The sequence below is a fragment of the Chironomus tepperi genome, unplaced genomic scaffold, assembly GCF_022539635.2.
Source record: "Chironomus tepperi strain 1889 unplaced genomic scaffold, CSIRO-AGI_Ctep_v1 contig_67, whole genome shotgun sequence".
Classification (NCBI taxonomy): domain Eukaryota; kingdom Metazoa; phylum Arthropoda; class Insecta; order Diptera; family Chironomidae; genus Chironomus; species Chironomus tepperi.
The window spans coordinates 1,435,966-1,462,082 of NW_027226189.1; the positions used below are offsets into that span (position 1 = coordinate 1,435,966).

A 26,117-nucleotide genomic window follows, 5' to 3' on the forward strand; every position below is an offset into this window, starting at 1 on the left:
TAATGTTTTTTTATCGAATGTTACGTGACTAAAAATATGAATTTTCTTCGTATAACAAATAATTAGGTACTTTGTAAGAACTAAATTGAAGACTATGAATTTTTGCAGATATTTGTAAATAACAATAACAATAATCAGGAAAATATAGGTGAAAAACCTAAGTTCAAATCCTTAAAACTGAAAATGTTCAAAACATTTCTATTGAAATTACTTCAAATCATTTGAATCGAGAATAATTATTTTTTTTGACAACTTTCAATGTCAATCTTCAACTTCCCCGCAACACGATTTTGAGCAAAAAATTTTATTTTATATTTATTAATAGATTTAATAAATTTTTCAATGAAAAGAATTGTCAATAACATTGGTCTTTGGCAGTGGTTTACTTTAAGTATATTGCCACTATATTCGTGATGCAAATCATTTTGTATTTTACCTGAATGTGATAATTGTTGAACCAATTCTCTTTTCACTAATCACATGAGCAACTGCTCTTTCAGCTTCTTGTGGATTATAAACTTGATCGACGACAGTATTTAATACTTCATCGTTGATATAGTTGGCGAGAATGTCTAAATAATTATGGCATAAATGTGGTTCATCTGCCCAGTTCGGCTCGACTCCAAAAACTTTCGATCCCATCCTCTTTAATGTTACATAAATCTGTATATAATGAAAATGTATCCATAAAATTTTATGTACTGTACTATCTCTGCATTTTTTTCCATACCTTAAACATCATTCTCATAAAAATTCCATACTCATCCGAGGGCATGATGCTTTCAACTGCATGAACTATCGTACCGTGTGGCGTTAAAAATCTTTCTATAAATTTTGTGCTATAATTTAAACGTGTTGTTATGAATACAACATCATATTTGTCCTGTCGGGATAGAAGCTCATTCATAAAAGTCGATTGTTCGATGCTCTTCTCGTAAAAATTTGTCTCAAAGCTATCATTTGAAAATGTAATAATCTCGTCAGCTCCTGTGTATTGAATGAGTCGTAATGAAAATAAAATTTTATTGAGTAATTCATAATTTATGTCAATTCATTGGATATCAATACGGGTAAATTAGACTTTATTGGTGGAATATTGGAAAATTTATCTCTGAGGTTATTCAGAATAAAGGAAATAATGCAAATTTGCTCTTGAATCACTGGTGATATAAGTGTGCAATTTGCTTATATTGAATACACATTCTGATGAAGTAAATTGGTCTTTAGTGATTAATTCACATTTGTTGGCAGATATAATCATTATTATTAGAGTTTTTGCCAAATAAATTGAAAATTAATAATTACTGTAATGTCAATGGATACTTTACAGTGAAAAAATGTGAGTTCGAATCTCAAAAATTCAAAAGATATATATAGTAAATAAAGGCTTTAACTGTTTGAATTTTTTTTTTTTGAATGATTTTGATTCATGTGCATAGTAAATTGAAAAATACTACAAAAAAGTGCGCTGTCAAGAAAACGAATAATATTTTTGCAATAGGAAGTCACCTCTTTCCGCTGTTAATTGATAGACATGTGTGAATAAGTGTGAAAATGAATAAAGCTTTTTTGGATATTGCAACAAACTAGAAAACTACACAAACACTTACCTAACGCATTTACAACAGGTGCTGATCGTTGATGGCAAGTAACGACTACATGGCCACCCCATTTCTTAATTAATTGTGTTAATATACATCCAACAGCACTACATCCATCTTGAATGAGAACCCTTTTGCCAATTGATGAATTTTCTGATATTTTTGCCTTCTTAAGTGCTATTAGTGCCATACATCCATCATAAGGAAGTGATGCTGCTCCTTCAAATCCAATTAGTACAGGTTTTCTACCAATTCGTGACTCATGTGCAACTACTAATTGTGAGGCAAGACCGGTTTCATAAAAGTTTGATGCTAACCACACTTCATCTCCTATTTCTAATCCACTCTTTGAATCCTTTCCGACATTCTCAACAACACCTGAACATGATCGTCCTACAACTAATGGCATTTCTGGATGACCAGCATTATAGCCTTGAATGATTCTTCTCAATATTTTTCCATATCCATGGGAAATTTCTACATCTAATCGGGTTATTGCAGCTGCCCTTACTCTGACTAAAATATCTGAACTAGATTTAAGATGAGGCAAATTTGTTTTACATAATGTGACATTCTGAAAATGAAGGGAAACTCATTAAAAATTCTGTCATAAAATCTTCTTAATGGAATTTCTTACATCAGAGCCATAATATGATACGCAAGCCACAGACTTCATTATTGGATTTGCTATTGTTTTTCTTGCAAGCCATACTCCGAACATGCAGCCAAACATACAGCCAGTACCCAATCCGACAAGAACAAAGTATGTGTTGTTTCGAGCAACTATAAAATGTGAAAGTATTATTGATTGTTAATAAATTGAAGATTATAATGTGTAAAGTAGTGCAGTGGTTTCTAATTAATAACTGGATTTACTAGAGCATTTAATTTTGCATGCTCATTGATATGATGTAAAATATTGAAAAGCAATTAAAACGAGATTTTGTCAAATTTAAATTTAAGTTTTAGAAATTCGCATAGACTATCTGATTAAGTAAAGGATTTTAGTCAGAACTATCATAAGTTCGAATCTTATGTGATTCTCATAATCATTAAATCAGAATTGTTTACTGAAAATTTTTTTTTAATGCTTGATGCTAGATTCAATTATAGCTTTCTAGTTCATTGATTAAAGAAATTTGAATATTTCCATTAGAAATCCTGCACACTCTAGTCGAAAAATATGTAACCGGCTTTCATACTTTCATCTCTGAATATAATTTGTAGCTGTTCTACAACTGCATTCGGTGTACTAATTGATTCTCGTAGTCGTTTTAATATTTCTAACACTGTCCTCCAAACATTTTCGGCTTGTCCTTTGATTTCGTTTAGTGCTGGATCATGAATTACCTAAAATTTAGAGGAGATGTGGATTAATAAAATGTGATGTAAGTTTCAATTCTGGATGTTGTTGGATATTTTAGAAACTAGCCACTGGATCTTAGTTGATAAATCTATTTTGAATGAATTTGAGCTTCAGAGCTGTTATTATAGATCCAGCATCCTCTCAAACATCCAGTAGACTTCAAATCACTTACCCTCATTGCCATTTCCCTCGCATCATCAGAAGCCTGTCGAAAGACTCTTGCAGACGTCTCGTGTGCCATATTTAAGCGTACCTTTTAACGATTTTTTGTTTGTATTAAATCTCAATGTAAGTTCGAGATCAAATCATTGGCAATGACATTTATTTTTTTTAGCAATGATTCAGTATTACTTAATGGGGTTACAAACACTGCTTTCTTTACTGATTTTTGAATTATACCTGTGTGTCAACAAAAAGTTCTCTAAAGTTATCCATATAAACCGTAATTTGATTAACTAAACTTGGAATATTATTGAAAATATTAAAATAACAAATAATTTTTTTTACATAAAAGTTTTATCACAGACAAAAACACTATTTATTTAGGTTTTATACTCAAAACTCTTTGTCAATCAATGTATCAGTAATGTTTAGATGATTAATCATTACTTTTCGGCTTGATAATGTCACAAAATCGCGTAAAACTCAGCTTTCTTCGATTTTATTACATAAAAACGAAAAACACTTACACCAAGTTTCGAATAATTACAATCAACGTAAACTTTGTGAATTCGCTTTTCGCATGTAAACAAAGCGGAGCAGGTAGAAAGACTTAATTATTTTATTTTAAACTTTTTCATGTTTTGGTGTATTTATGTTGATAACGGATTTTAAAATTCAAATCTTTCAAAAATTCAAATTGACAGTTAAAATAACGGTCATTCACATGTGCGAGACAATTTCCACATGGCGAAAATCACGTTCGCTTTAAACTCAGCTCATATGATTAATATCAGTAACTCACAATCAAACTTGCGCCTATTTCATGTCTGTAAATAAACAGCTGATTGAGTCGCAGGGTAAGACAGTGTAGATATTTTTTATGAACAACAAATATAAATTTTATTCGTTTATAAATTTACTAAATTGCAAAAATTGTAAATGAACATTTTCGTATTATGATATTTGGCAATAATGTAATGGATGATAATTGACATATCAAGATTTTCGTTAATGATGGGACGCAAAAGAAATAATTTATAAAGGATTAATACAAATGAAATAACAAAAAACAAGGAAGTAAATTTAATTTGAATCACAGCTCATCACGACGAAATATTATTTTTGCTAAAACTTCCCGACACTCGAACTTGTCGCTTTCGTCTTTTTAATCGTTCGCATTTACTGCATTGCGTTATGAAGCATTTCTCATGATAACATGACCCACAAGCAATGCATCGCTTAATTTTATTCATCCACGGAAATATGACGTCTCGTTTATTCGGACAAAGTTCACAGATGAATCCTCTTGCTGTACAGAGCTAAAAATAGTTTTTGAGTAAATAAAAATAAATTAATGAATGGGAATTGTTGTTTGTTTACTGTTTACTATTGAATGTACATTATAAATTTGTAGTCTTATCGTATTTTGTGTGCATTGCTATATTTGTGACAGGAAATTGATAACTCGAATCGACTAATTGGAATTTAACGGATTTGTCAAGTTCAAGTTTTTGGCCTCATTTCTTTGCATCATAATCTTTTGAATTGGAAATGACCGTTAAATGTTTGCATCTTCTTTTCAAACTGAAGATCGCATCTCTTTTAAAATTAATTTCGCATCATTAATTTAAATTACCTTTATTTTTTGCTTCATTCTTAAAATTTAAATTGAAAATGACCGTTAAAATGTTTACATCAACTTTTAGAATTGAAAATGACTTCATAGAATTATTCATTCTCAAAAATACTCATGAAATAGCAATTCAAGCCACAAAATGCGATAATAATCATTATATAATGACATTCCACAATTATATGCTCACACATGATTCACTTACCTCACATTTGTTTTTAATAATATGATCTTCACACTGCTTGATTATATCTTGAATAGAATTACAGAATGCTGAATTTTTAACATTCATAAAGTCAACCATACTCCATATATCAACATCATCTATCCAATAATCAGGCACGGATGCAATTAATTCCTTCTCCCTTTCAGTAAATCGACACTCTTTAATGAAATCTGAGACATATTTAAGCTGCAATCGTGCTTCTCTGGCTGCTGTCAATTGCTTGACTTTCTGATATAATTTTGGATTTAGATCACTAACATGAAATAATGGCAAATTCCAAATTTGATCAAGCCATTTATACGCAAAATTACTGACTGGAAATAGTGTGAAATCCCATTTATCTAATACTCTTGCTGGTATGACTGAAACTTGCATTTTATGGCATGACGTGCAAAAATACTTTCCAATATAATCACAATAACGTAATTTATGGATGTAAGCTGGAGCAATTTTGATTCCACAACCAGCACATCTATTTCCTTGTTGCATCATGCATCGTTTTCTGTCTGGCGGTGGATGGACGGTGAAAATGATTTGTTGACGTGGCGGTGCCCAATAAGATGATCCACGAATCGTATTAAATGTGAAGCATTCATCAGGATTAATTGGAAAGCTGTCAGGCAATGGCAGTAATTGTTGTGGTGCTTGAGATTCATTGACAAGCCATGAGAAACTTTTAACATTCGGCAATTTACAATTTTTAAATTTGGACATGAGTGACAATGCGATACTTTCAGCACAATGGGATTCTAAGGACGATGTCCATTCCATTTGTGGAATATTTTCACTAATATCATCAGAACTTGACGATGATTTCCGAATTTCAACTTGAGGTTCCTCAGATGACACACTGGATTCGGTATCATCCTCAACAGAGCCAATAATGAATTTCTTAGTCTGAATTTTAGGCGGTGGCTGTAGATTTTTCTGTGAGTTATTGTACGATAAGCTCTGCTTAATTCGACAATCTTTTGGAATTTTGTATTTTTCATCAAACATTTTATTCCACTTGATTTGCTCACATGCCGAAATTATTGCCTCGGAATAGTAAAAATGTAAATTTTCACGTTCCAATTCAACCTTTTGCCTCGAGCTGTTGATCGTGTGAATTAATTGCAGCAAATTTTGTCGACTTGATTTGCGTTTCTTGGTTCCATCTTTGCTAGTTTGTAGTAAATTTGGTGCAGCAATTGTCGATTTTGATCGAATCTTTTCACCTGACACGACATTTTCAGTCAGGAACAGTTCCGATGGACTCGTACTGCATGATGCCTCCAATAAATCTGGACTATGGATCTTAGATGCAATTAATGGCGATTCAAAGAAACTAAAAAATGATCGTTTTGGTGTCAATGACGTTTTAGACGAGGAATTGCTTGATGCAGGGCTTATCAATTGATTACTCGACCTCGAATTCGATGTGTATCGATAATCGGTATGAATTTTAATGTCATCAACTTTTACAAGGTGAATAGGCACGATTGATGGTTTAGAATTAATTAAATTATTCATTGATGAAGACGCTGTATCTCGATATTCGAAAAAAGGCACTTGATCTGTTGCTTCCGTTGCAACATCATTCTTAAATGATACTTTCTTATTAAATCTAGTATTCTTATTAACATTAATCGTTTTTGATCGTGGTCGATTGCTGCAATTTTCATGACTTAAATTCGGTAAACTCTTACAGCGTCGAAGATTTGAAACTTTCACTTTTTCGACATTATGGCTGTAACAATCAAACGTCCTTGAATTCTTTTTTAAGTGCGATAAAATTGATTTCCGTGGTATTTGTTGTGGTGTTGGTATGAATGGCTGAGATATGCTTCGTCTATGACCTGGTTTATTTTTCTCATATAATGTTTTGTCTACTTTTGATAAGTGACTCAGCTGATTTGATTCTAGAGCTAGAATGCAAAGCATCAGCGCATTCTGATAAGCCTCAGACCGAATAAACGCAGATGACTCATAGCAATTTTTTATATGTTCTGTGTCTGATAAGATGAATGAAAGGAAATTGGATAATTTTCCTTTGTGGATGTTCTCTAAAAGCCATTTATTGAAGTGTAGACGTTGTTCGTCCACAGATTTTTGATTGAGGAAGTCCAGAATGCCAAAAACTCGTCGAATATTCGGTTGCCCCTAAAAATAAGCAATTTTACGCATTATTAATACATTCATAAATATTGATAAGGAGGGAATTCTCTGTTTTTGTCTGTTATTGACGTTGCTTTCATTCACACAATAACAAACAATAATAATGCGCATAAAAATGTTCACTGGATGTTATCTGATGTAATGTAAATACATTCTTAACTCACATTTTTATCGAGAATTTTTAAGTTACTATAGAAGATTCTTTTAATTATATCTGCGAGGTGTGTCGTGACTTCATCCTTTTTACTTAGAAATTCTTCCACATAATAAATTAAATCTTTTAACAAATTCCTGTTTAAATTTTCATTATCAAACAATGTCTTATCATTTTCCACGACTTTGTCTTTGTTTTCCATCGCTTTAAGCTACTCTCTGTGATACTCATTGATCTATAATAAAAATATTTGTAATTTTCTTTCACTATTTCTGCAGCACAAATAGCTTTGTGTGAATTCATGCAAAATGGTAGGGAAATACTCACCGAATATACACTAAGACGCTTTCAATAGCCTTTGATGTTTCAATTTGTTTTAAATATTTCTTATAAACCGGTTAATTATGGCAAATTTAGTAAATAAATGAAACTTTAAGAAACTTGCTTTCAAAATGTAAACAAAAATTTAACGAACTTTTGAAATTTAAATTCTCTTTTGACATCATTTTTTCAAGGAATATTACACATTTTCGCATCTTTTCAAACTAAATCAATTTAGACAACATCTTGAAGTCATCAATCCTTTAAATCCAACAAGTTATTGACAAAATGACTGCTCAATCGTCTTAAAACTATTTGAAACCAGCTAAAATGCATTAAAAAGTTGGTAATTTTTCATCGTTTTCACATCTCAGTTGACTTTGGATCAGACAGATGCAAAAATATAGGAATTCACCCTAAAAAAATATAAAAAAAACTTCAAAAGAAGTGAATTTTTGTAAAAGTTAAAAAAATTAAATAAATCAATAAATACGAGTGTAAAAAATATTGTAACCGTTTAAAACAATCATTTGTAAGTGAATTAAACTATAGAATATGGATTTAAATGCATTACTGTGTAAAATAAGTGATTTGGGCGTTAAAGTGTAAAAGTTCATAGTGACTCATAGCAATTAATCAATTTAATTCATGTTTTAAAAACTTTTAAAGTGAAATTCAAGGGCAATATTGTGGCTTAAGAAGTTCTTATTACAAAATAGCGCAATAAAAATTAATTAAGTTATTCAGTGAGTCGTAAAGAAAATTGAATTATAGATTTTCTTATCAGCAAAAAGTTCCACGACAATATTGAGCGTATAAATAATAAGGAATGCATAATTCATAGCGGTTCAATAACTGAAAAACGGGAGGGAAACGTATAATGTCAATTAATCATCTTTTATTGACGGTGACAGGCATTTCTACTATGATAATAATTTGTGATTCATATGTGCATATACGCTTAATACTCGTAATGTATATGCCGTGTGCATATCCTCTGTCCTTTACGTTTATAATAAATTCCCATTAGCGCAGACAGTAATTAGAAATTAGAGGCTCGTTGGCTTGTGTTTAGCCTTGCAAATTGGACGTACAGGAAATAAAAAACCTTAAATAGGTGAAAAATGTCTTCGGAAGTGGCTACAAAATTAATAGCTGAATTTTTTTCTCTTCTTTTTATGCCTCTCGTGTGTCTCTTTAAAAAATTTGTGCTGTTAGCGCATTGGAGAAATTTTATTTTATTTTTCTGTGGCTTGATTGACTACAATCGAAAAAAAATTGAATTTTTACGTAATATTGTTATTTCTTTGTAGCATTTTATGTTCCATAAATATCCAATCCAATCGAACTCATCATATTTATGCATGAGATTATACTAAGTATATTTACGGCTTGAAATTTACAAAAGAAAAGAGAAACTTATAAAATAATTATTGGAATTTATTTTCTGTTTTGCGAATCTATTTTTAACAAGAAAAATAAAATTATGTATTTTCAATGACTTCCAAACGCAGTAGCAAAAGGAAATAAAGCTATAATGAGAGTACAGAAGCCATGACTTAAGAATGATAACTTATAATTGAGACGCATTTTTCCTGTCGGTTGAACTGTGAGATTGCAAATGAAAGTGAAAGTTTGAACTGGAAGTAGAGCTTGATGTGACAATTTGAGGGTGTTTTGTGAATATTTGATGAGTGACATGCTTTCGTTGATTTCCTTAAAATAATGAGTGATTTTGAAAGAATTGACGGTTTTGCAGAATTTGAATATTTAACGATATTGTAAAATTTAAATATTTAACGGTTTTGTAAGATTTGAATTTTTTTACGATTTTGTAGAGTTAGAATAAATGATGATTTTGGAGAGTTTAAACTTTTAACAGCTTTTTAGATCTAACGAACTTCCCAGACATCATTAATAATTCAATTTGACACAAAAAAGCAAATGCCAATCCCAAACGAACCTTTATTTAATAAACATAAATAAACAATTTATTACCTGATTTTATCGGTATTTAAAACTCCCAAAAGTGAATGTTCGAACTCTTATCAAGCCAGTCAAAAAGTGCATAAAAAATTTGAAAGTCATTCAGCATTTCCTCACACAGAGCACCCCAAGAATTCCAAGTATGATAATAAGTTATACAACAAAAATACGTATTTGATAAGATAATGACTAAGTGTCACTTCCAAACCATCCTGTAAATCACAAGATACATACGTAATACATTACCGACCGTAGTCTATCGTCAAAATGAATAAATAATCATAGAGTCTAATGGAAAATTTGCTTCTTTTAGAAAACCTCAAGCCAGCTGTCAGACAATGGAGAATATTTGTTGCCTTCGTTCATATATTCACTGTTGTCTGGCTAACGATATGAATGAAAAAAAGAAATAAAAATAATTTTTTTTCCAACTGATTCTTTTAATAAACATAACTTTAATGTTTACATTCAAGTAGCTTAAAAGCTATTTTACGCACACGAGATTTCGATATATTTTCATCCATCATTAAATTTCAAACATTATTGAATGAGGAAGGCATGAAATACTGACTAGAAATACTGCAAGGTCAATTTATCAATTCTTTTTTGGAATTTCATGAAATCTGTAATTTTCTAAACCATATATTAAGCTATTACCAAATGTCGATGACTCATACTGTGCAGACAAGTCAAGTAATTGCGCCATAACCCCACAAAAAAAGCAGATTGTTAATTAGTTTTTTTTTCCCTTCACTTGACTTTCATTATAACTTCCAGTGAGAAAAAAGTATAAATAAACTTTCATTGCCTATAATTCTTGTGTTGATAACAATCAGCACGTTGCCAATGGATAAAAATTACTCTAATGAAAAGAAGTTGTAAGGTATGGTGAACAGCCACAACAACAAAAAAATGGGGTAGAAAGAGAAATGAAATAGAAACAATGAGCCACATAGTAATGACAACACGCTATGTGTTCTTAACATAGATACGTTTGCATATGTACATATATCGCATTGCCGACTAACATTCTTTTTTTATGCAATTAAATTTGCTGAGAGTTTACCGCTATATGACTTTTATGACAAACAATAAGAAAAATGTCTGAAATGAGTGTTTGGGGTGTGGATTGATAAAGAGATTTACTGGTATGGAAAGCATATGGAGAAAGGCTTTTTAATTAGAGACTGCATTTGCAGTCGTGTTGCTCTTGTTAGGATGTCATGTGAATTTTATGAATATTATTCTACTGAATCATTGCTGTAGACAGTATGTAGTTGGAATTTGGATGCTTTGGAGTTGTAGATGGGTAAATTAAAGATTTTTGGATAATAAACATGTGTTCCTGCACAAAGCGAAGTGCTAAAGGCACTGCAATCCTGATCAGTGATAGAATCTCCCCCAACATAGTTAAAACCTTACTAGAACTCATATTGTGTGTGCTTTTATGTTATTTATGAGTCAATCGAGTAAACGCGTGGAGATTGTGTCTATATTAGTCATCAACAAAGATTTACTGATGCTCTGAACAGACGAGTATAGACAATATAAATTTAGAATTAATGAAATCATTGATAAGGAAAAATGGGATCGATTTAGAGTTTTGTGAATGATTTCGGTATTGATTTGGGGTTCAACGACGTGTCCTTAATATTAATCTGGAAATAAACTGGAATTTTGTGTGGAATTGTAGATTCTAGATGCTTTAGAGCTCGAAGAATGACAATGTGTAGCTTTAAGCTCTTCAAAGTGATTTTGTTCCTGATCAACTCTTCATAATTTACCGGAATTGATCGCTTATTGACCACAACCTCATCAACAGTCAATTAAACACATCCACCCAAACCGCATCTACCTAAAGCTACTCAAATCTATAGAAAATCAGCTAACAGCCATCGTTAAGACATAATACAGCATTACTATAATAGTACATAGGTTTCCACACAATATAATCATACGGTCAATTTGATTCTATTCATAATCAACCCTGAAAGTCTCTTGCAACAAGCAAGCAAAAGAAGAAAAAGACCAAACAAAAGTGCATTCAATTTACATATCAGCACGGACGGAACACAACAACAAAAATCCAGTCTATTAAGCCGAGATAAAATATATAAATGTAAATACAACAAAATGAGGTTTCACCGGTTCTTTTTTTCTCAATTCTGTGCGTTTTAAACCGTGTCGATTGGAATTCTAGCATTCCTAATTTCCATATTGAAAGCATCTTCTTCACCATACTTAAAGATCAAATAAAAGTGAATTTCAATATTTTAAAGTAAATCCGCTTCCTCAACGATGAGATTATGACTTGCTAAGAACAAAAGACTGTAAACCGTCATTATAATAATCCATTTTCATGTCCATGTCTTTCATCATACACCTAAACAAGTTCATAAGCCAAAGAATCATCCATTCCGGTGTAAAAAAAAAGAGATATTAACATAGTAACAATTAACACAAAAGCGAAAATCTTTTTCACACCGAGTATTAGTCACAATAGAATTTCCATAACGAACGGCGTTTGCTGGATTTTGTGAATAGAAGTCTCATGATTCCATTGTATTATATACTGCTAAAAAAAATAAGAAGAAAGCTGATGATTAAACATCTGACATCTGACGTTGGCAATGAAAAAATAAAAACTTTATAATAAAATTATGAATCTGGGGCATTTCCTCTAGGTTGTGTGTCTATATGCGGTGGGAAATATGTAGATTGTAGAGTTATGAGTGATTCTGATGTGATTGTGGCATAAACGCTGTTTTTTGGATTCTAACCTCAAAATTTTAGGAGTTTTGAGGTTATGTTGCTAAAATCAGTTAGTTGTAGGTTTGTTCCTTGTTGATTTGCTTGCTTTTGGTTTCTCAAACAATTTATCTTATGTCTTTTTGGGTATAACTGAAAGTTTGAGGTTATGTCACTCGAAGTAAGCTAATTTGGAGCTTTTTCTATCAGATCATTCAGAGATTGAACTGCAATTTGAGGTTATGTCACTAGTTATGCGATAATTTCAAAGAAAGCCGCAATTCACTCCATTGTGCAACAAATTTCAAAGTTATGCAAGATTTTTAAGGTTATTAAAAAATGTTAAATGGCTGTTAAAACTCTAAACTTGTAAATCGATCAATAAATGCATGATTTGACATGGTATGAACAATAATACATAAATAATATGCTTACAAATCACAAATCTCATTTCCTTGAGGGCTTCACCTATTAATAAATTTCAACAAATATAAGTTGCTAACAAGTTTATGGCTAAGTATGAGTAAAATTATCTTTAGCACATGCCAAAAATAAAAAGTCATGCGTATACACTTGAAAATGTATTTTATCATTGATCAAGAAAGGAAATATTAGTTCATTTAGTTCTCATCATTCATGAGACAATTTGACACTCTTTATCATGTGCTATGCAGCGTTCTTTGATGAACCTTTAATTAAATTTGAGTGTATTAATTAAATTACTTGGTATGATTCACGATAAATTGTGAAATGTATGCTTTAGCTACACAAACAGTCTGTTTCATGAGAAAGATAAGCATTAATGAATTGAATGTATCTATCGACGACTAATTACAATGCGTTAATTAATTAATGATGAAGTAGTTGTGGGGGAATGCTTTGTTGATGATGTCTATTCAGTACTGACTTCTTTAGCATTCAAAAATTCTACAAAAATCGTTAAAAATTTAAATTCTACAAAACCGCTAAAATTCAATCTCTTCAAAAACCGTTAAACATTCAAATTCTCAAACCCGTTCGGAAAACCGATAAAAATTTCAAATTCTACAAAACCGTTATAAATTTAAATCTTACAAAACCGTTAATAACTAAATTTTTATCAACCTAATTAGTTGCTATTGTACGTCATTCATGAACAATACTCTTATTTTCTCGTCTCAATTTCACTTCATTTCATTTTCATTTCTTCTTTATTAAGTACACATAGAGAAATATTTAAATATATTCCATTGTGTATGGATGTAAATGGCAAGCGGAGAAATGAAACAAAAAAAAAAATTAAAAATAATGTGATGCATTTGGATATTTTTAGCATTGTGACATTAATTAAATAAATGATGATTTAATTTACTTCTAGGTGTCGACCATTTATTTACAACTGACAAACTAGTTTAGTAGTGCAACAATGTCTAAGAAGCCAAGCACGGGTCCCATATCGCTTCATAAAGTGATTATGGTCGGATCGGGAGGTGTCGGTAAAAGTGCTGTAAGAAGAATGCAACAATTTTTTTGTGTCTAGTTGATTTAATTCATTTGTGTTGTATGTTTGCTTTGCAGCTCACGCTCCAGTTTATGTATGATGAGTTTGTGGAAGATTACGAGCCGACTAAAGCTGACAGTTATCGAAAGAAAGTAAGCTTGCGTGTTATTTACTTTTATTTTTAATTTATAGCTAATCTTCGTATCTACTTCAAGGTGGTACTAGATGGAGAAGAAGTACAAATAGATATTCTCGATACAGCGGGACAAGAAGACTATGCTGCCATTCGTGACAATTATTTTCGAAGTGGTGAAGGATTTCTTTGTGTATTTTCTATTACAGACGATGAAAGCTTCCAAGCTACTCAGGAATTTCGGTAAGTGCTTATATTATGTCTATGAACATGTTAATTTAATATTGATTTCTTAATGGAAATAGAGCCTTTTTGGCTGTTTATAAATTTAGTCTCGAATTTCTCGTGTCTAAGTGCATTTATGCTGAATAAATGTTTTGCGAAATTAGATTTGTTAGACTTCCGTAAACTACTCAAATGTAGAGCATTTCTAATGTCCAAATGTTTTGCGAAATGCTTATGGTATGGTTTGAGTGATAATAAATTACTTCCCGGGTTTGTAATAATAATGAAAGTGAAATTTTGAAGAAATGCTAAAATTCGTTAAAAATTCAAATTCTACAAAATTGCTAAAAATTCAAATTCTACAAAACCGTTAAAATTATTAATATTTCAAAGTGCTCAAAATCGACAATTTTTCTTTAAAATATTTTCAAATAACACATTTCAATACCAAACCAGACTATAAAAATCCATATTGATCTTCCCTCACTCAGAAGCTTTCTTGTTCAAATGACTTTTGCCAATAAAAAAAGCTATAAAGAAGAAATGCTAATGTAGCTCACACACGGATACCTCAATTCCGCAGGCACATAATTCTAATAAACAATTTTTTTCATTTTCAAACTTTTCTTACAGAGAACAAATTTTGCGTGTGAAAAATGACGAGAACATCCCATTTCTATTAGTGGGCAACAAATGCGATTTGAATGACAAAAGAAAGGTTCCATTGTCTGAATGTCAAGCAAGAGCACAACAATGGGGCGGTGTTCCATATGTAGAAACGTCCGCAAAAACTCGCGAGAATGTTGATAAGGTTTGTACATCCATAACGTGATTACTATTTGCTTGATTAATATTAATTTTTAACATTTTTTTATGATTTTTTAAGGTGTTTTTCGATTTAATGCGTGAAATTCGTTCAAGGAAAACAGAAGACTCAACAAAAGCGAGCGGTCGTGCAAAAGATAAATCAAAGCGAAGGAAGCTCAAATGTACATTACTATAGAGCACATTTAGCAATAATAGAATTGCTATAAATGCCATTTAAAAAAGAGGAAATGATATTTGTGTGTCTCTATACAGTCTTTAACTAATAATATTAAATGAAAAGTGAACCGTTTCTCCTCCTTTTGTAAATGAATTACATTTACATCATTCTTAACAAAAAAAAAAAAAAACAAACATAAAGTTATGGAAATAAGAAATGCCTCAATCATGATGGTTCAAATATTATTTATGGCACGACTAGCAATTTTTCGTCATGAAAAATAATAATAATAAAAAGAAAAGAAAACAAAAAAATCAACAAGTATGTAGAAGCTTATTTATCTTTAATTGAGATAGTGAGAGGATTTTTACATAATCATTTCGTATGGTCTGTGAATTATATTAATCATATGTTAATCTTCATATATATGTGAAATTCTATAACGTTCATTCGGCATTTTAATAAAGTAGATCACAATTGGAAGCTATTCATAAAAAAAGAGATTCATGAAATTTAAGCAATAATTTTAATTTGCCATAAAATTAATTTGGAACAATCGGAGCTTCTCTTAAACTATGCAGATAGTATAGACATGTTATATATCGTTGGAATTTCCAAAATTCTATCTATTGATTACTTTGAACCGGTTCAATCGGTTTAAACGGTCAAAAACCGGTTCAAAGTTGTAAAACTAAGAACTTTAATAACTTTTTCAAAACTTAATGAAAGGCTTTGCTTTTGAGTTCGTTTTTAGCCTTTAAAAATGCTCACAACTTGTAGGAGCTAGATTTTTGATTTTCGACTTGTGACGTTATTTATGAACCCTTAAATGTTGTAAATTTGACAGCTAATAACTCATGAGCCGTAAGTAATACAGTATTGTTGCATATCTTAAAAATTGCGAATGATACTACTTTTATGATATGAAGACATATTTAGGGTATATTTGGAAGTTTTGTCACAAATTGAATACATGTGATTTATAAGCACTCATAAGTTAACAAATTGAAAAATGACCGAAGACCAAGTTTTTCTAAATTTTCTTTCTTTTAACATAGAAAGCATTGAAATTGCTTTAAACTGATGTATCAAATGATTGGGGTCCATCCATCAATGATGTCAAAAAATAGTTTTTTTTACATTTTTTGCTCAATTTTTTGAAAGTTTTCAAAAATCCAAAAGCAGATTCATAATCAGTATTTAAAAACCTATCCAACTATGTATCATATGCCATAATTCTTGCTTTTGAAATGGTTAAATATTAAAAAATATTTATTCGAAATTTTTTACAACAACAACAATGAAATCGGTTCAAAAAGTTTTTTTGTGAAAATATTCATTTTAAGTCCTTTGAAATATAGCAAATGATACATCGTTGGATAGGTTTTTAAACACTAAGTATGAATCTGCTCTTAGATTTTTAAAAAATTTCAAAAAATTGAGCAAAAAATGTTAAAAACAATTTTTTGACATCATTGATGGATGGACCCCAATCATTTGATACATCAGTTTAAAGCAATTTCAATGCTTTCTATGTTAAAAGAAAGAAAATTTAGAAAAAACTTGGTTTTCGGTCATTTTTCAATAAAAGTGTTAACTTATGAGTGCTTATAAATGATGTATTCAATTTGTGACAAAACTTCCAAATATACCCTAAATATGGCATATCATAAAAGTGTATCAAAATGCAATTTTTTAAGATATGACATGTATTACTTACGGCTCATGAGTTATTAGCTGTCAAATTTACAACATTTAAGGGTTCATAAATAACGTCACAAGTCGAAAATCAAAAATCTAGCTCCTACAAGTTGTGAGCATTTTTAAAGGCTACAAAACGAACTCAAAAGCAAAGCCTTTCATTAAGTTTTGAAAAAGTTATTAAAGTTCTTAGTTTTACAACTTTGAACCGGTTTTTGAACCGTTTAAACTGATTGAACCGGTTCAAAGTAGCATCAATAGATAGAATTTTGGATGTCAATTCCAACGATATATAACATGTCTATACTATCTGTTATAGTTTAAGAGTTATAACATCATTAAGTTGATAATGCAATTGCGACATTTTGCCCGAGAATCAAACAATTTTAATTTGCCATAAAATTAATTTGGAACAATCGGAGCTTCTTATGCTTAGCCATTAAACATTCAAATTTGCTGACGATGGTTATGGACAATTGAAAAAATAACGACTAAAATTTATTTAAAAATGACACTTGGAAAATAACGATCAAAAAATATTTAAAATTAACGACTAAAAAATATTTGAAAATTTAACGGATTTCAAAAATAACGGCCAAAATTGTATGAAACATCAAAAGCGAATGACTCTTAAGATTTATGGAAATTAGGCATGTGTGTCTGACATTATTCTTTGAAATATGCCCGAGTTAATTGCTTACATTCAATCTGAGTATATCAGATGATTATCCCAAAGTTCAAGCAATTAAACTGGGTTATGGACAATTAACCCGAATGACAGTTGGAAGAATAATTGTCGATGATAATTTGAGCTTGAAACCAAAGTTGCCAGCTTTTAAAATTCTAGATCCATTGAAGACATAACATAATTAATTTCCTCACAGACCACAACCAACTTGTAAATTTTTATTTAATTTTAAAAAATATCTGTATTTGTAATATTAGTTAGATATGATTTTCATCTTATTAAATTGCAAGTAAAATTTATGTTATCACATTTACAAAAAGATTTATCAAAAAAATGATACTCGTTTCAGTGGATAAGAAAGGAAAATTCCCAATGAGGGATAGGGGTTGAGACTTTTGTTTTGGGAGCATTTTTATTAAAATTTATGACTTTTGGCTTCAATAAGGCATCAAAAATCGTGTGATTCGTTGAACAAATTGTGGCTAGGTACATTGCATTGATATGTCTCCTGTGAGATCTAATCCCAAGTCGGCAGTTTGAGAAATTTGTCGAGTTAATGACTAGAACTGCTAATGACATTGTTTGACCCCGTAGGTTTAGTTATTAACGAGGCATTATGCAAATTTTTCCACTCGAGGATTATACCTATTAAATATTAAAATGTCGATCCAACCTAACATTTCACAAATTTTAGTCAGTCCATCTGCAACATTCTGTTTGAAATTCTTCTAGATTATAAATCAATCACTGCCATTTCCAAATATTTAAAAATTTATTTTAGATCTGATTTCTATGATCGATTATTTTGCAAATATTTTGATTGAATTCCATCCAACTTTCTCACATTGTTACTAGAAATTGTAAACAAAAATTTGAATTATTTCATTTGCAAAATGACCTATGGTGTCAATTAGTGCCTTTGGGGATATAATGCTTTTAGGGAGTGATTACGGATCAAATTCCGTAATAAATGAATGGTTCCTTAAAAGGGATTGACACTGAAATTATGTTAAGGCAAAGATCGAAGCCAAAATGAAATTGCCACAGCTCGTTAAGAACCGATTGAAATTTGTATGAAATGTTATACTTCACAAGAGCCAGCAGAAAAAAAATTCATCCAAATTTAAATTGATTTTGAGTTAATTCGGAACGAACTCAAGACCATTTCGACTTCTGTAGCTAGGATCAGTATATGCTTACTCTTGGTAATTCCCAAAAATTCCAAATTTCAATAAATTTGCTCCCAAGGAAAGAGTCCAGATAAAATATCTTTTGTTGCTAATCAAAATTCCACAATCAAGAAAAGTCGCAATTGCAAATGAACCTCAAAAAATGATAATTTAATGATAAGAAATAAACATTCATACAAAAAATAATAAAACAAAACAATTGTAAATTACAAAAAGTAAATATTTAGACATCATGAGAAGAAAACCACAGAAAATTTTTGCTAAGTGAAGCTTTTGCTTCCGATTTTTATTCAAAGGAAATCTTTCAACATTTAAATAAGAATCCATAAATCAAACTACTTAACAATCTTTGCTATTTTTTCATTATAAACACATCTACAGCTTATGCTTAAACAAGCTTCAGTTCATATAGCTATTCATATATCCAACAGAACAATGAAGGAAGATGAAAAATTTATTTTCAATCTCCAAATTTTTTTAATAAAAAAAACCTTTGTGTATTTAAAAAGTAATATTTTATGTATGTGTATTTTTAATTTTACTATAAAAAATCATTTTAATTAAGTTAATCAACATTTTTTGTAAGTAAATGGACAAAAGATAAAAATGGAATTAATTAGATGTATCAAATAATTTATCGGAAATTCGAAAAAGAAAATTATGTTAAAAAATTCACGAGAAAAATTTTGTTGCAGTGTAAAACACAAAAAAATTCGTAAAAATCTTAAAAATTCATTGGTTAAAATCCTTTTTGGACGAAAATAAAGAAAAATTCAGTTAAGAAGTATCATAATCTAACCTTTGTTGTGTACTTAATTAATTTGATTCTAGGAATCGTTATTAGTGGGTAGAGCAACAGTTGCCGAGTGGATAGAGCAACAGTTGCGTAGTGGCTAGAGCAACAGTTGCGTTGTGGCTAGAACAACAGTTGCGTAGTGGCTTGAGCAACAGTGGCGTAGTGGCTAGAGCAACAGTTGCGTAATAAATAGAGCGTCAGCCAACCGATCCTAAATACCCAAAAAATCTAGTCGGATTCGAGTTTTTTTTCGCCGTTGCTAGTCACACCAACTAGGTTTGTATTTTTGCGACACAGAAGGTGCAACTGCTGCTTGAACTCCTAGTTTTGAAAGAATGTCAGCTCAACGTGCGGACAGAGAATTTGTACAAACTAGGTGACAGAGCCAGCAACAGAAGTCAAATGGAAAGCCTTCTGTTATAACCTAAGCTCCACATAGAAACATGGTTGCAGTAAATAAGTAAGTAACCTTCCTAGTTGCTCAACAAAAGCAGTTTAAACAACCACTCTTATAACTCCATGACCTCTCCTTTCCTTGATCCCAAATTTATCTTCTTTTCATCCATCCGCACATTTCCACAGATAAATGTTTTTAAAACAATTTTTATGGATCTCAGTTGTCACTTATGGGAATATTTATGACGTGCAAAGTTCTTTCTGTTTTCGGCACTCCATGCCAATTCCTATAAGTATGTGTGACTCGATTTTGAACAGCTGAAGCCAAAAAGTATTTGATGTTTATGAATTTGTAAGTTCCATGAGAAGAGAAAATTCGGTCGTTAAGTTTTTCATTAAGGAAATTGGCATGGACATTAAGATGATTTTGCCAAGAGGCTATAAAGTGCAGGATATGTATCCCGAAAAACGAATCATAAATATTTTCAACTGGATATGAAAACCATCTGTGCATAGCAACCAAACATGATATCATCAGCATCTCATTTTTCACAGACATGATGCCGATAGCTGTAATTCAACATCAACAACAACTGTAAATCCATTTAAACAAGAGAATCAACTATTTCCATGAGAGATCTCCGAGTAGAATAAGATATTTTGTGAAATATTATAGCTTCCAAAACACCTGATTAAATATAGAGCACAGGATGTTTTTCTCATCAAATTAATAAATTTGACACTATTTCAGTCATTTTGATAAGCTTTAAGTAGTAAGACACATCGAAATGAAATTTGTAGCTTGTTTTATTCTTCTGCTGTTCTTCAGCTATGGTGAATCTGGAAAATATTTTATACAGCCAAAAACATTTAACCTCAAAAATGAATACAGACGATTTTTGGTAAGTTCTGCCTACTAAACTAATCTCTTGCAGTTCGAATCTAGTTATTTCCTTAAATTGGCACTCAAAATTCAACATTTAGATTCTAAAACTGATTCCTTTGATGTTTACAGGAAGAATATGAAGATTTCAAGAAGAATGAACCAAACTTTGCCAAGAACTACAATAATGAAACCTTCCTAAAGCAAAGAGCTGTTCAATTTGAAAGAATTTTGACTCAAATTAAGGCACACAATGAGAATTATAAGCTTGGTTTAGTCGATTACTCAAGAAAGCCCATGCAATATAGCGATTGGAGTCCTGAACTTAAGCAAAAACGTTTATGCGGTGCAAGAATGCGTCCTAAACCAAGAGCACTGTCAAATGCACAGCTTTTAAGGATTATTAAAGGATGGCCAAAGCTTCCAAACAATACTCAAGTTAATAATTGTCAATTTCCAAATCCTGTTAGAGGTAGGAATTCAATAAATGGATTTAAATGCCAGATTATTAATAATATGTCATTGCTTACTAGATCAACAAACTTGTGGATGTTGTTGGGCTTTTTCAACAATATCTGTTATTGAGAGCATATTAATGACAAAGAAAAACATCAAAACAGAACTGTCTGTACAACAACTGGTCGATTGTGATGATGCCGATGAAGGGTAGGTTTACTTATTATTCTTTTTACGTCCTTAATATTACCTTTAATTTAATTTACAGCTGTGACGGTGGATGGCCAAGTAAGTCAATTAATTCCCTTCCTAAACCTTTATCATTCATATCCTAAATTTTAAATTCAGCAACATCCTTCCGATACATGCAAGTCAACGGATTAACGTCAGGACAGCAATACGCATACAAAAACATGCAGCAACAGGCATGCAGAAAAGCAGGTCACAGAAATGTCTTGCCACCTCAATTCATTGTAAAGCAAATTGAAGTCGAGTTTAAGGGAGATGAAGAGTCTTTGAGAAAATTGTTGTATAGGGTAAAATAAAACTTTGTGGCTGCAAAGCTATTTAATTGAGCATATACAATTTTAGACTAAATCACCTGTCGTAATTGCCGCTCATGCTAATGAAGCATTTATGAGTGTCTATACTGGAAGATATAAGAATGAAACATGTCCCAAAAATGATCCCAATCATGCAATGGTAATGTGTGGATTTGGAAGTGATAAGTTTGGTGACTACTGGCTTATTAGGTATGAGTTATCTAGTTCCATTTCGACAAATTTCATAATTTTTGGACATATTTCACAGAAATTCATGGAGTGCAAACTGGGGAGAAAATGTGAGTTAATCCATGCATCTGATCACGTACAGCAATTCTTAATTTTCCATACTTCCAGGGTTTCATAAAAATGGCAGCTAACAACACCTGTGGAGTAGCAAGTTTCGCTATGTATCCCGTCATCGTTGGTGTACGTGAACTAGATCCATTTTTGGGTGAAATCTATGAAAAGCAATTTAGAGACGATGATCGACGTTATAGAGATTAATAAGACTCATGAATGACAGTGTATTTGATGTTAATTCTCGTTGAAGATTTTTAATAAAGTTTTTAAATAAAATCAACTCTGTTTTCAAATCAAAAATTAACGATCAAAATTATTTTAAATATTTCGTCAAAAAGTTTGTTTGTACTAAAATACTTTACTAATCTTTAGTACAGTTTGTATTGTCTCAGATCCAAAACAAATAAATTGAAAAATTATTTTTATCACTTTTCACTAGTTTTGAGTGCTTGAAAACAGTTCCAGATAGATCATGGACAACAAAAATATAGATCAGAAGCCAACAAACTTCGGGATTAATCGTCCGAAAGAAACAATACAGAAAAACACTTTATCAGAGTTTTTACCACAACTGGAAAATTATCAGCCGACTATTCCTGATGCTGTGACTTGTTATTACATGAATGGGTCTGGTTTGAATAGCAGCGATCCACGAATGTAAGTTATTTCATCATTATGTACAACTAATACGATCCAGAAGATTCTCTGGAGATCCAGCGAATATTTTCAAAGATCCAGTAATATTAATTCCTCATTTCTATTTACAGTGTCAGATTGATCTCAATTGCTGCTCAAAAATTCATCTCTGATGTGGCAAATGATGCACTGCAATATTGTAAGACAAAGAGTTCAGCTGCTCCAGCAACAAATAAGAATCAAAAGGATAAGGATGGAAAAGTCATTAAAGATAAGAAATATGTCCTGACTGTTGACGATTTGGCACCTGCGCTCAATGAAAATTATGGCATTAAAGTAACACAAATGAAATATCTCACATAAATGTATCAATAAAGATTTAATTAATTTTATCAATGTATAACGGTTCTTATTTATTTGAATTTGTTGCTTACAGTCAAGTTTTGGGTGACTAAAGCGCATTAGATTCGTCAATGAAAACGAAATTAACGGTTATTGTAAAATTCAAACTTAAAACCATCTAAATTCTGATGTAAATTTCAAAACATTACAAATGACAAATTGTTGATGGTCAGTTAGACAAATTTGAGATTAGCACATTATATTTAAAATTTGTGCTAAATATTCCCGCCAAAATACCAATACATCCATACAGTTTACACGCAATTTCCAACAACAAAATTCGTTTATTGTTAAAGAGTAACCGCATTTACTCTCGAAATTAATTAACTAAAACTCAGTAATCTCATCTGTTTTGTGTATTAAAATAACAATTAACCATGGCCGGAAGGAACTACGCTGAAGATATCGGTAAGAATCTACTAAAATTCACTTAATTGTGCAATAAATAACAAACAAAAAAATTTACAGAAACAATCAAGAATTTCCTTATGGAATTTTGCACAACGGACGATGATGGAACTAAGATTTTCAAGTATGCCGCTCAATTGACCAGATTAGCTCACAGAGAGCAAGTAAATATTACGATAGATTTAGACGATTTGGCTGATTATAATGAGCCATTGGCACAAGCTATTCAACAAAATACTCGCCGTTATGCTAGTTTCTTTGCAAATGTAATCCAGGACCTGCTACCAAACTACAAAGAACGCGATGTTGTTGCCAAAGATTCTTTAGATGTTTACATTGAACATCGTTTATTGATGGAAGCTCGTAATAGAAATCCAATGGAGAATAAAGATCCACGCAATGCATTTCCACCAGAATTAATGCGACGATTTGAAGTCTCATTTAAGGCATCAAATAATGACAAAGCTTTGTCTGTTCGTGAGATTAAAGCTGAACATATTGGAAAATTGATGACGGTTCGTGGTATTGTTACCAGATGCACAGAGGTTAAGCCAATGATGGTTGTTGCTACTTATACATGCGATCGTTGTGGTGCTGAAACTTATCAGCCAGTCAATTCTTTAGCCTTTTTGCCAGCAAATGAATGTCCATCTGATGATTGTCGTATTAATAAAGCTGGTGGACGACTGTATTTGCAAACAAGAGGAAGTAAATTCGTCAAATTTCAAGAGATTAAGATTCAGGAACATGTAAGTAACCCGAAACTATTTGAAAATTAACGGAAAATATTAATTAACATACAATCTTATTTACCTTCCAATAACAGAGCGATCAAGTTCCAGTCGGTCACATTCCAAGAACATTAACAATCTATTGTCGCGGCGAACAAACTCGTCAAACACAGCCTGGTGATCATGTCTTAATTACTGGTGTTTTCTTGCCAAAACAGCGTCAAGGATTCCAACATATGCAAGGTGGATTATTGAATGAAACCTTTATGGAAGCTCATAGAATCGCATCATTGAATAAATCTGACGAAAGTGAATCAATGTCGAATGATTTGACACCAGAACAAATAGAAGAGCTTTCAAAAGGAGACTTTTATACCAGAATGGCTGCAAGTTTGGCACCAGAAATTTATGGACATCTTGATGTTAAAAAAGCTCTTTTATTACTTCTCATTGGCGGTGTTGACAAGAGTCCAGAAGGCATGAAAATTCGTGGAAGTATCAATATCTGCTTGATGGGAGATCCTGGTGTTGCCAAATCTCAATTACTCGGCTATATTAGTCGTCTTGCAACCCGTTCACAATATACAACAGGACGAGGATCTAGCGGTGTTGGTTTAACTGCTGCTGTCATGAAAGATCCACATACTGGTGAAATGACATTAGAAGGTGGCGCTTTAGTTCTAGCTGATCAAGGTGTTTGCTGTATTGACGAATTTGATAAAATGGCAGAAACAGACAGAACAGCAATTCATGAAGTTATGGAACAGCAAACAATTTCAATTGCTAAAGCTGGAATTATGACAACATTAAATGCACGAGTGTCAATCTTAGCTGCTGCAAATCCTGCTTTTGGACGTTACAACATCAAACGTACAATTGAACAAAATATTCAACTTCCAGCAGCACTTTTGTCACGTTTTGATTTATTGTGGCTCATTCAGGATCGTCCAGATCGTGAGAATGATTTACGACTTGCTAATCACATCACATTCGTTCATACACACGGTAAACAGCCACCATCAAATGTTGAGGCACTAGACATGGGACTTGTTCGTCGTTATATTGGATTATGCAAGCGAAAAAATCCAACAATTCCAGCTGATTTGACTGAATACATTGTTAATGCTTATGTTGAACTCAGACGTGATGCTAGAAATAATCGAGACATGACATTTACATCCGCTCGTAATTTGCTTGGAATTTTGCGTTTATCAACAGCTTTGGCTCGTTTACGTCTTGCAAACAATGTTGAAAAGAGTGACGTCGCAGAAGCTCTCAGATTATTGGAAATGTCAAAGGATTCATTGAATCAAACACAGGAACAACGCTCAAATAATGTCCACAATACATCCGATCGCATCTTCTCAATCATTCGTGAATTAGCTGGAAGTATGAAGACTGTTAAAATTTCTGATGTTATGGATCGTTGTACAACAAAAGGATATAAGCCAGATCAAGTTGATATTTGCATTGAAGAATATGAGGAACTCAATGTCTGGCAAGTCAATCAGACACGCACCAAAATTACATTTATTTAAGTTTATTTCTTTGTGTTTTTAAATTCATTAATTTCTTCATTTTTATGTTTCATTTGTTCATTCTTATAATTTATGTAAGTTTCAATAGTTTAAAATTTTTGATAATTAATAAAAAGACCAGTTTTCAAGTACTATTAACAGCAATAATGTCACAGACTGTTAAATTTTAAATTTGACTGATCAGAACGCCTCAAATGTTTTTAAGACAAAAACATTTGAAAGGTTTTAAAGGAAGAAGATTGACGAATCACAAAATAACATTTTCTAAGC

General features: G+C 31.5%; 6 protein-coding genes across 9 annotated transcripts; 4 read left to right on the forward strand and 2 right to left on the reverse strand.

Annotated features, from left to right (window-relative positions):
- Positions 1 to 259: 259 nt before the first annotated feature.
- On the reverse strand, positions 260 to 3,665 carry LOC139100524 (reticulon-4-interacting protein 1, mitochondrial-like). 4 transcript variants are annotated; one of them, XM_070653139.1, is made up of 8 exons: positions 3,577 to 3,665; positions 3,367 to 3,422; positions 3,140 to 3,220; positions 2,804 to 2,951; positions 2,239 to 2,384; positions 1,611 to 2,175; positions 731 to 987; positions 260 to 663 (listed from the first exon to the last, which is right to left on the reverse strand). In XM_070653139.1, exons 2-8 carry the CDS (start codon positions 3,400 to 3,402, stop codon positions 433 to 435), a joined length of 1,464 nt encoding a protein of 487 aa, XP_070509240.1. In that variant the 5' UTR covers positions 3,403 to 3,422; positions 3,577 to 3,665; the 3' UTR covers positions 260 to 432. The 4 variants fall into 4 exon arrangements, with proteins under 4 accessions (XP_070509240.1, XP_070509242.1, XP_070509241.1 ...); XM_070653141.1 differs by lacking the exon at positions 3,367 to 3,422 and having other exon boundaries at positions 3,140 to 3,366; XM_070653140.1 differs by lacking the exon at positions 3,367 to 3,422 and having other exon boundaries at positions 3,140 to 3,366; positions 3,475 to 3,581.
- Positions 3,666 to 4,004: 339 nt separating this feature from the next.
- On the reverse strand, positions 4,005 to 7,608 carry Rubicon (run domain Beclin-1-interacting and cysteine-rich domain-containing protein rubicon). Its single transcript, XM_070653163.1, has 3 exons — positions 7,310 to 7,608; positions 4,968 to 7,130; positions 4,005 to 4,448 (listed from the first exon to the last, which is right to left on the reverse strand). Exons 1-3 carry the CDS (start codon positions 7,499 to 7,501, stop codon positions 4,233 to 4,235), a joined length of 2,571 nt encoding a protein of 856 aa, XP_070509264.1. The 5' UTR covers positions 7,502 to 7,608; the 3' UTR covers positions 4,005 to 4,232.
- A 397-nt stretch (positions 7,609 to 8,005) lies between these two features.
- On the forward strand, positions 8,006 to 15,738 carry Rala (Ras-like protein A). Its single transcript, XM_070653170.1, has 6 exons — positions 8,006 to 8,152; positions 13,712 to 13,840; positions 13,912 to 13,986; positions 14,050 to 14,210; positions 14,826 to 15,003; positions 15,079 to 15,738. Exons 2-6 carry the CDS (start codon positions 13,760 to 13,762, stop codon positions 15,193 to 15,195), a joined length of 612 nt encoding a protein of 203 aa, XP_070509271.1. The 5' UTR covers positions 8,006 to 8,152; positions 13,712 to 13,759; the 3' UTR covers positions 15,196 to 15,738.
- Positions 15,739 to 20,691: 4,953 nt separating this feature from the next.
- On the forward strand, positions 20,692 to 22,403 carry LOC139100535 (crustapain-like). The gene is made up of 8 exons (XM_070653153.1): positions 20,692 to 20,850; positions 20,964 to 21,303; positions 21,365 to 21,497; positions 21,556 to 21,575; positions 21,636 to 21,823; positions 21,879 to 22,039; positions 22,098 to 22,128; positions 22,187 to 22,403. Exons 1-8 carry the CDS (start codon positions 20,737 to 20,739, stop codon positions 22,334 to 22,336), a joined length of 1,137 nt encoding a protein of 378 aa, XP_070509254.1. The 5' UTR covers positions 20,692 to 20,736; the 3' UTR covers positions 22,337 to 22,403.
- A 110-nt stretch (positions 22,404 to 22,513) lies between these two features.
- LOC139100559 (transcription initiation factor TFIID subunit 10-like) lies at positions 22,514 to 23,171 on the forward strand. The gene is made up of 2 exons (XM_070653188.1): positions 22,514 to 22,789; positions 22,900 to 23,171. Exons 1-2 carry the CDS (start codon positions 22,605 to 22,607, stop codon positions 23,129 to 23,131), a joined length of 417 nt encoding a protein of 138 aa, XP_070509289.1. The 5' UTR covers positions 22,514 to 22,604; the 3' UTR covers positions 23,132 to 23,171.
- A 265-nt stretch (positions 23,172 to 23,436) lies between these two features.
- Positions 23,437 to 25,983, forward strand: Mcm7 (minichromosome maintenance 7). Its single transcript, XM_070653137.1, has 3 exons — positions 23,437 to 23,578; positions 23,639 to 24,327; positions 24,405 to 25,983. Exons 1-3 carry the CDS (start codon positions 23,548 to 23,550, stop codon positions 25,845 to 25,847), a joined length of 2,163 nt encoding a protein of 720 aa, XP_070509238.1. The 5' UTR covers positions 23,437 to 23,547; the 3' UTR covers positions 25,848 to 25,983.
- Positions 25,984 to 26,117: the final 134 nt, after the last annotated feature.

Excerpts from the sequence above, each read along its gene's own strand:
- LOC139100524 (XM_070653139.1), bottom strand. The coding sequence starts at position 3,402 with ATGGATAACTTTAGAGAACTTTTTGTTGACACACAG. Across the intron at positions 988-1,610 it reads ACCTGTTGTAAATGCGTTAG|GAGCTGACGAGATTATTACA; the intron begins GTAAGTGTTTGT and ends TTCAATACACAG. Across the intron at positions 664-730 it reads TTATGAGAATGATGTTTAAG|ATTTATGTAACATTAAAGAG; the intron begins GTATGGAAAAAA and ends CATTATATACAG.
- Rubicon (XM_070653163.1), bottom strand. The coding sequence starts at position 7,501 with ATGGAAAACAAAGACAAAGTCGTGGAAAATGATAAGACATTGTTTGAT. Across the intron at positions 7,131-7,309 it reads TAAAAATTCTCGATAAAAAT|GGGCAACCGAATATTCGACG; the intron begins GTGAGTTAAGAA and ends GCTTATTTTTAG. Across the intron at positions 4,449-4,967 it reads TTATTAAAAACAAATGTGAG|CTCTGTACAGCAAGAGGATT; the intron begins GTAAGTGAATCA and ends AACTATTTTTAG.
- Rala (XM_070653170.1), top strand. The coding sequence starts at position 13,760 with ATGTCTAAGAAGCCAAGCACGGGTCCCATATCGCTTCATAAAGTGATT. Across the intron at positions 13,841-13,911 it reads GAGGTGTCGGTAAAAGTGCT|CTCACGCTCCAGTTTATGTA; the intron begins GTAAGAAGAATG and ends TTTGCTTTGCAG. Across the intron at positions 13,987-14,049 it reads CTGACAGTTATCGAAAGAAA|GTGGTACTAGATGGAGAAGA; the intron begins GTAAGCTTGCGT and ends ATCTACTTCAAG.
- LOC139100535 (XM_070653153.1), top strand. The coding sequence starts at position 20,737 with ATGAAATTTGTAGCTTGTTTTATTCTTCTGCTGTTCTTCAGCTATGGT. Across the intron at positions 21,304-21,364 it reads ATTTCCAAATCCTGTTAGAG|ATCAACAAACTTGTGGATGT; the intron begins GTAGGAATTCAA and ends ATTGCTTACTAG. Across the intron at positions 22,040-22,097 it reads GGTGACTACTGGCTTATTAG|AAATTCATGGAGTGCAAACT; the intron begins GTATGAGTTATC and ends CATATTTCACAG.
- LOC139100559 (XM_070653188.1), top strand. The coding sequence starts at position 22,605 with ATGGACAACAAAAATATAGATCAGAAGCCAACAAACTTCGGGATTAAT. Across the intron at positions 22,790-22,899 it reads AATAGCAGCGATCCACGAAT|TGTCAGATTGATCTCAATTG; the intron begins GTAAGTTATTTC and ends TTCTATTTACAG.
- Mcm7 (XM_070653137.1), top strand. The coding sequence starts at position 23,548 with ATGGCCGGAAGGAACTACGCTGAAGATATCG. Across the intron at positions 23,579-23,638 it reads GAACTACGCTGAAGATATCG|AAACAATCAAGAATTTCCTT; the intron begins GTAAGAATCTAC and ends AAAAATTTACAG. Across the intron at positions 24,328-24,404 it reads AGATTAAGATTCAGGAACAT|AGCGATCAAGTTCCAGTCGG; the intron begins GTAAGTAACCCG and ends TTCCAATAACAG.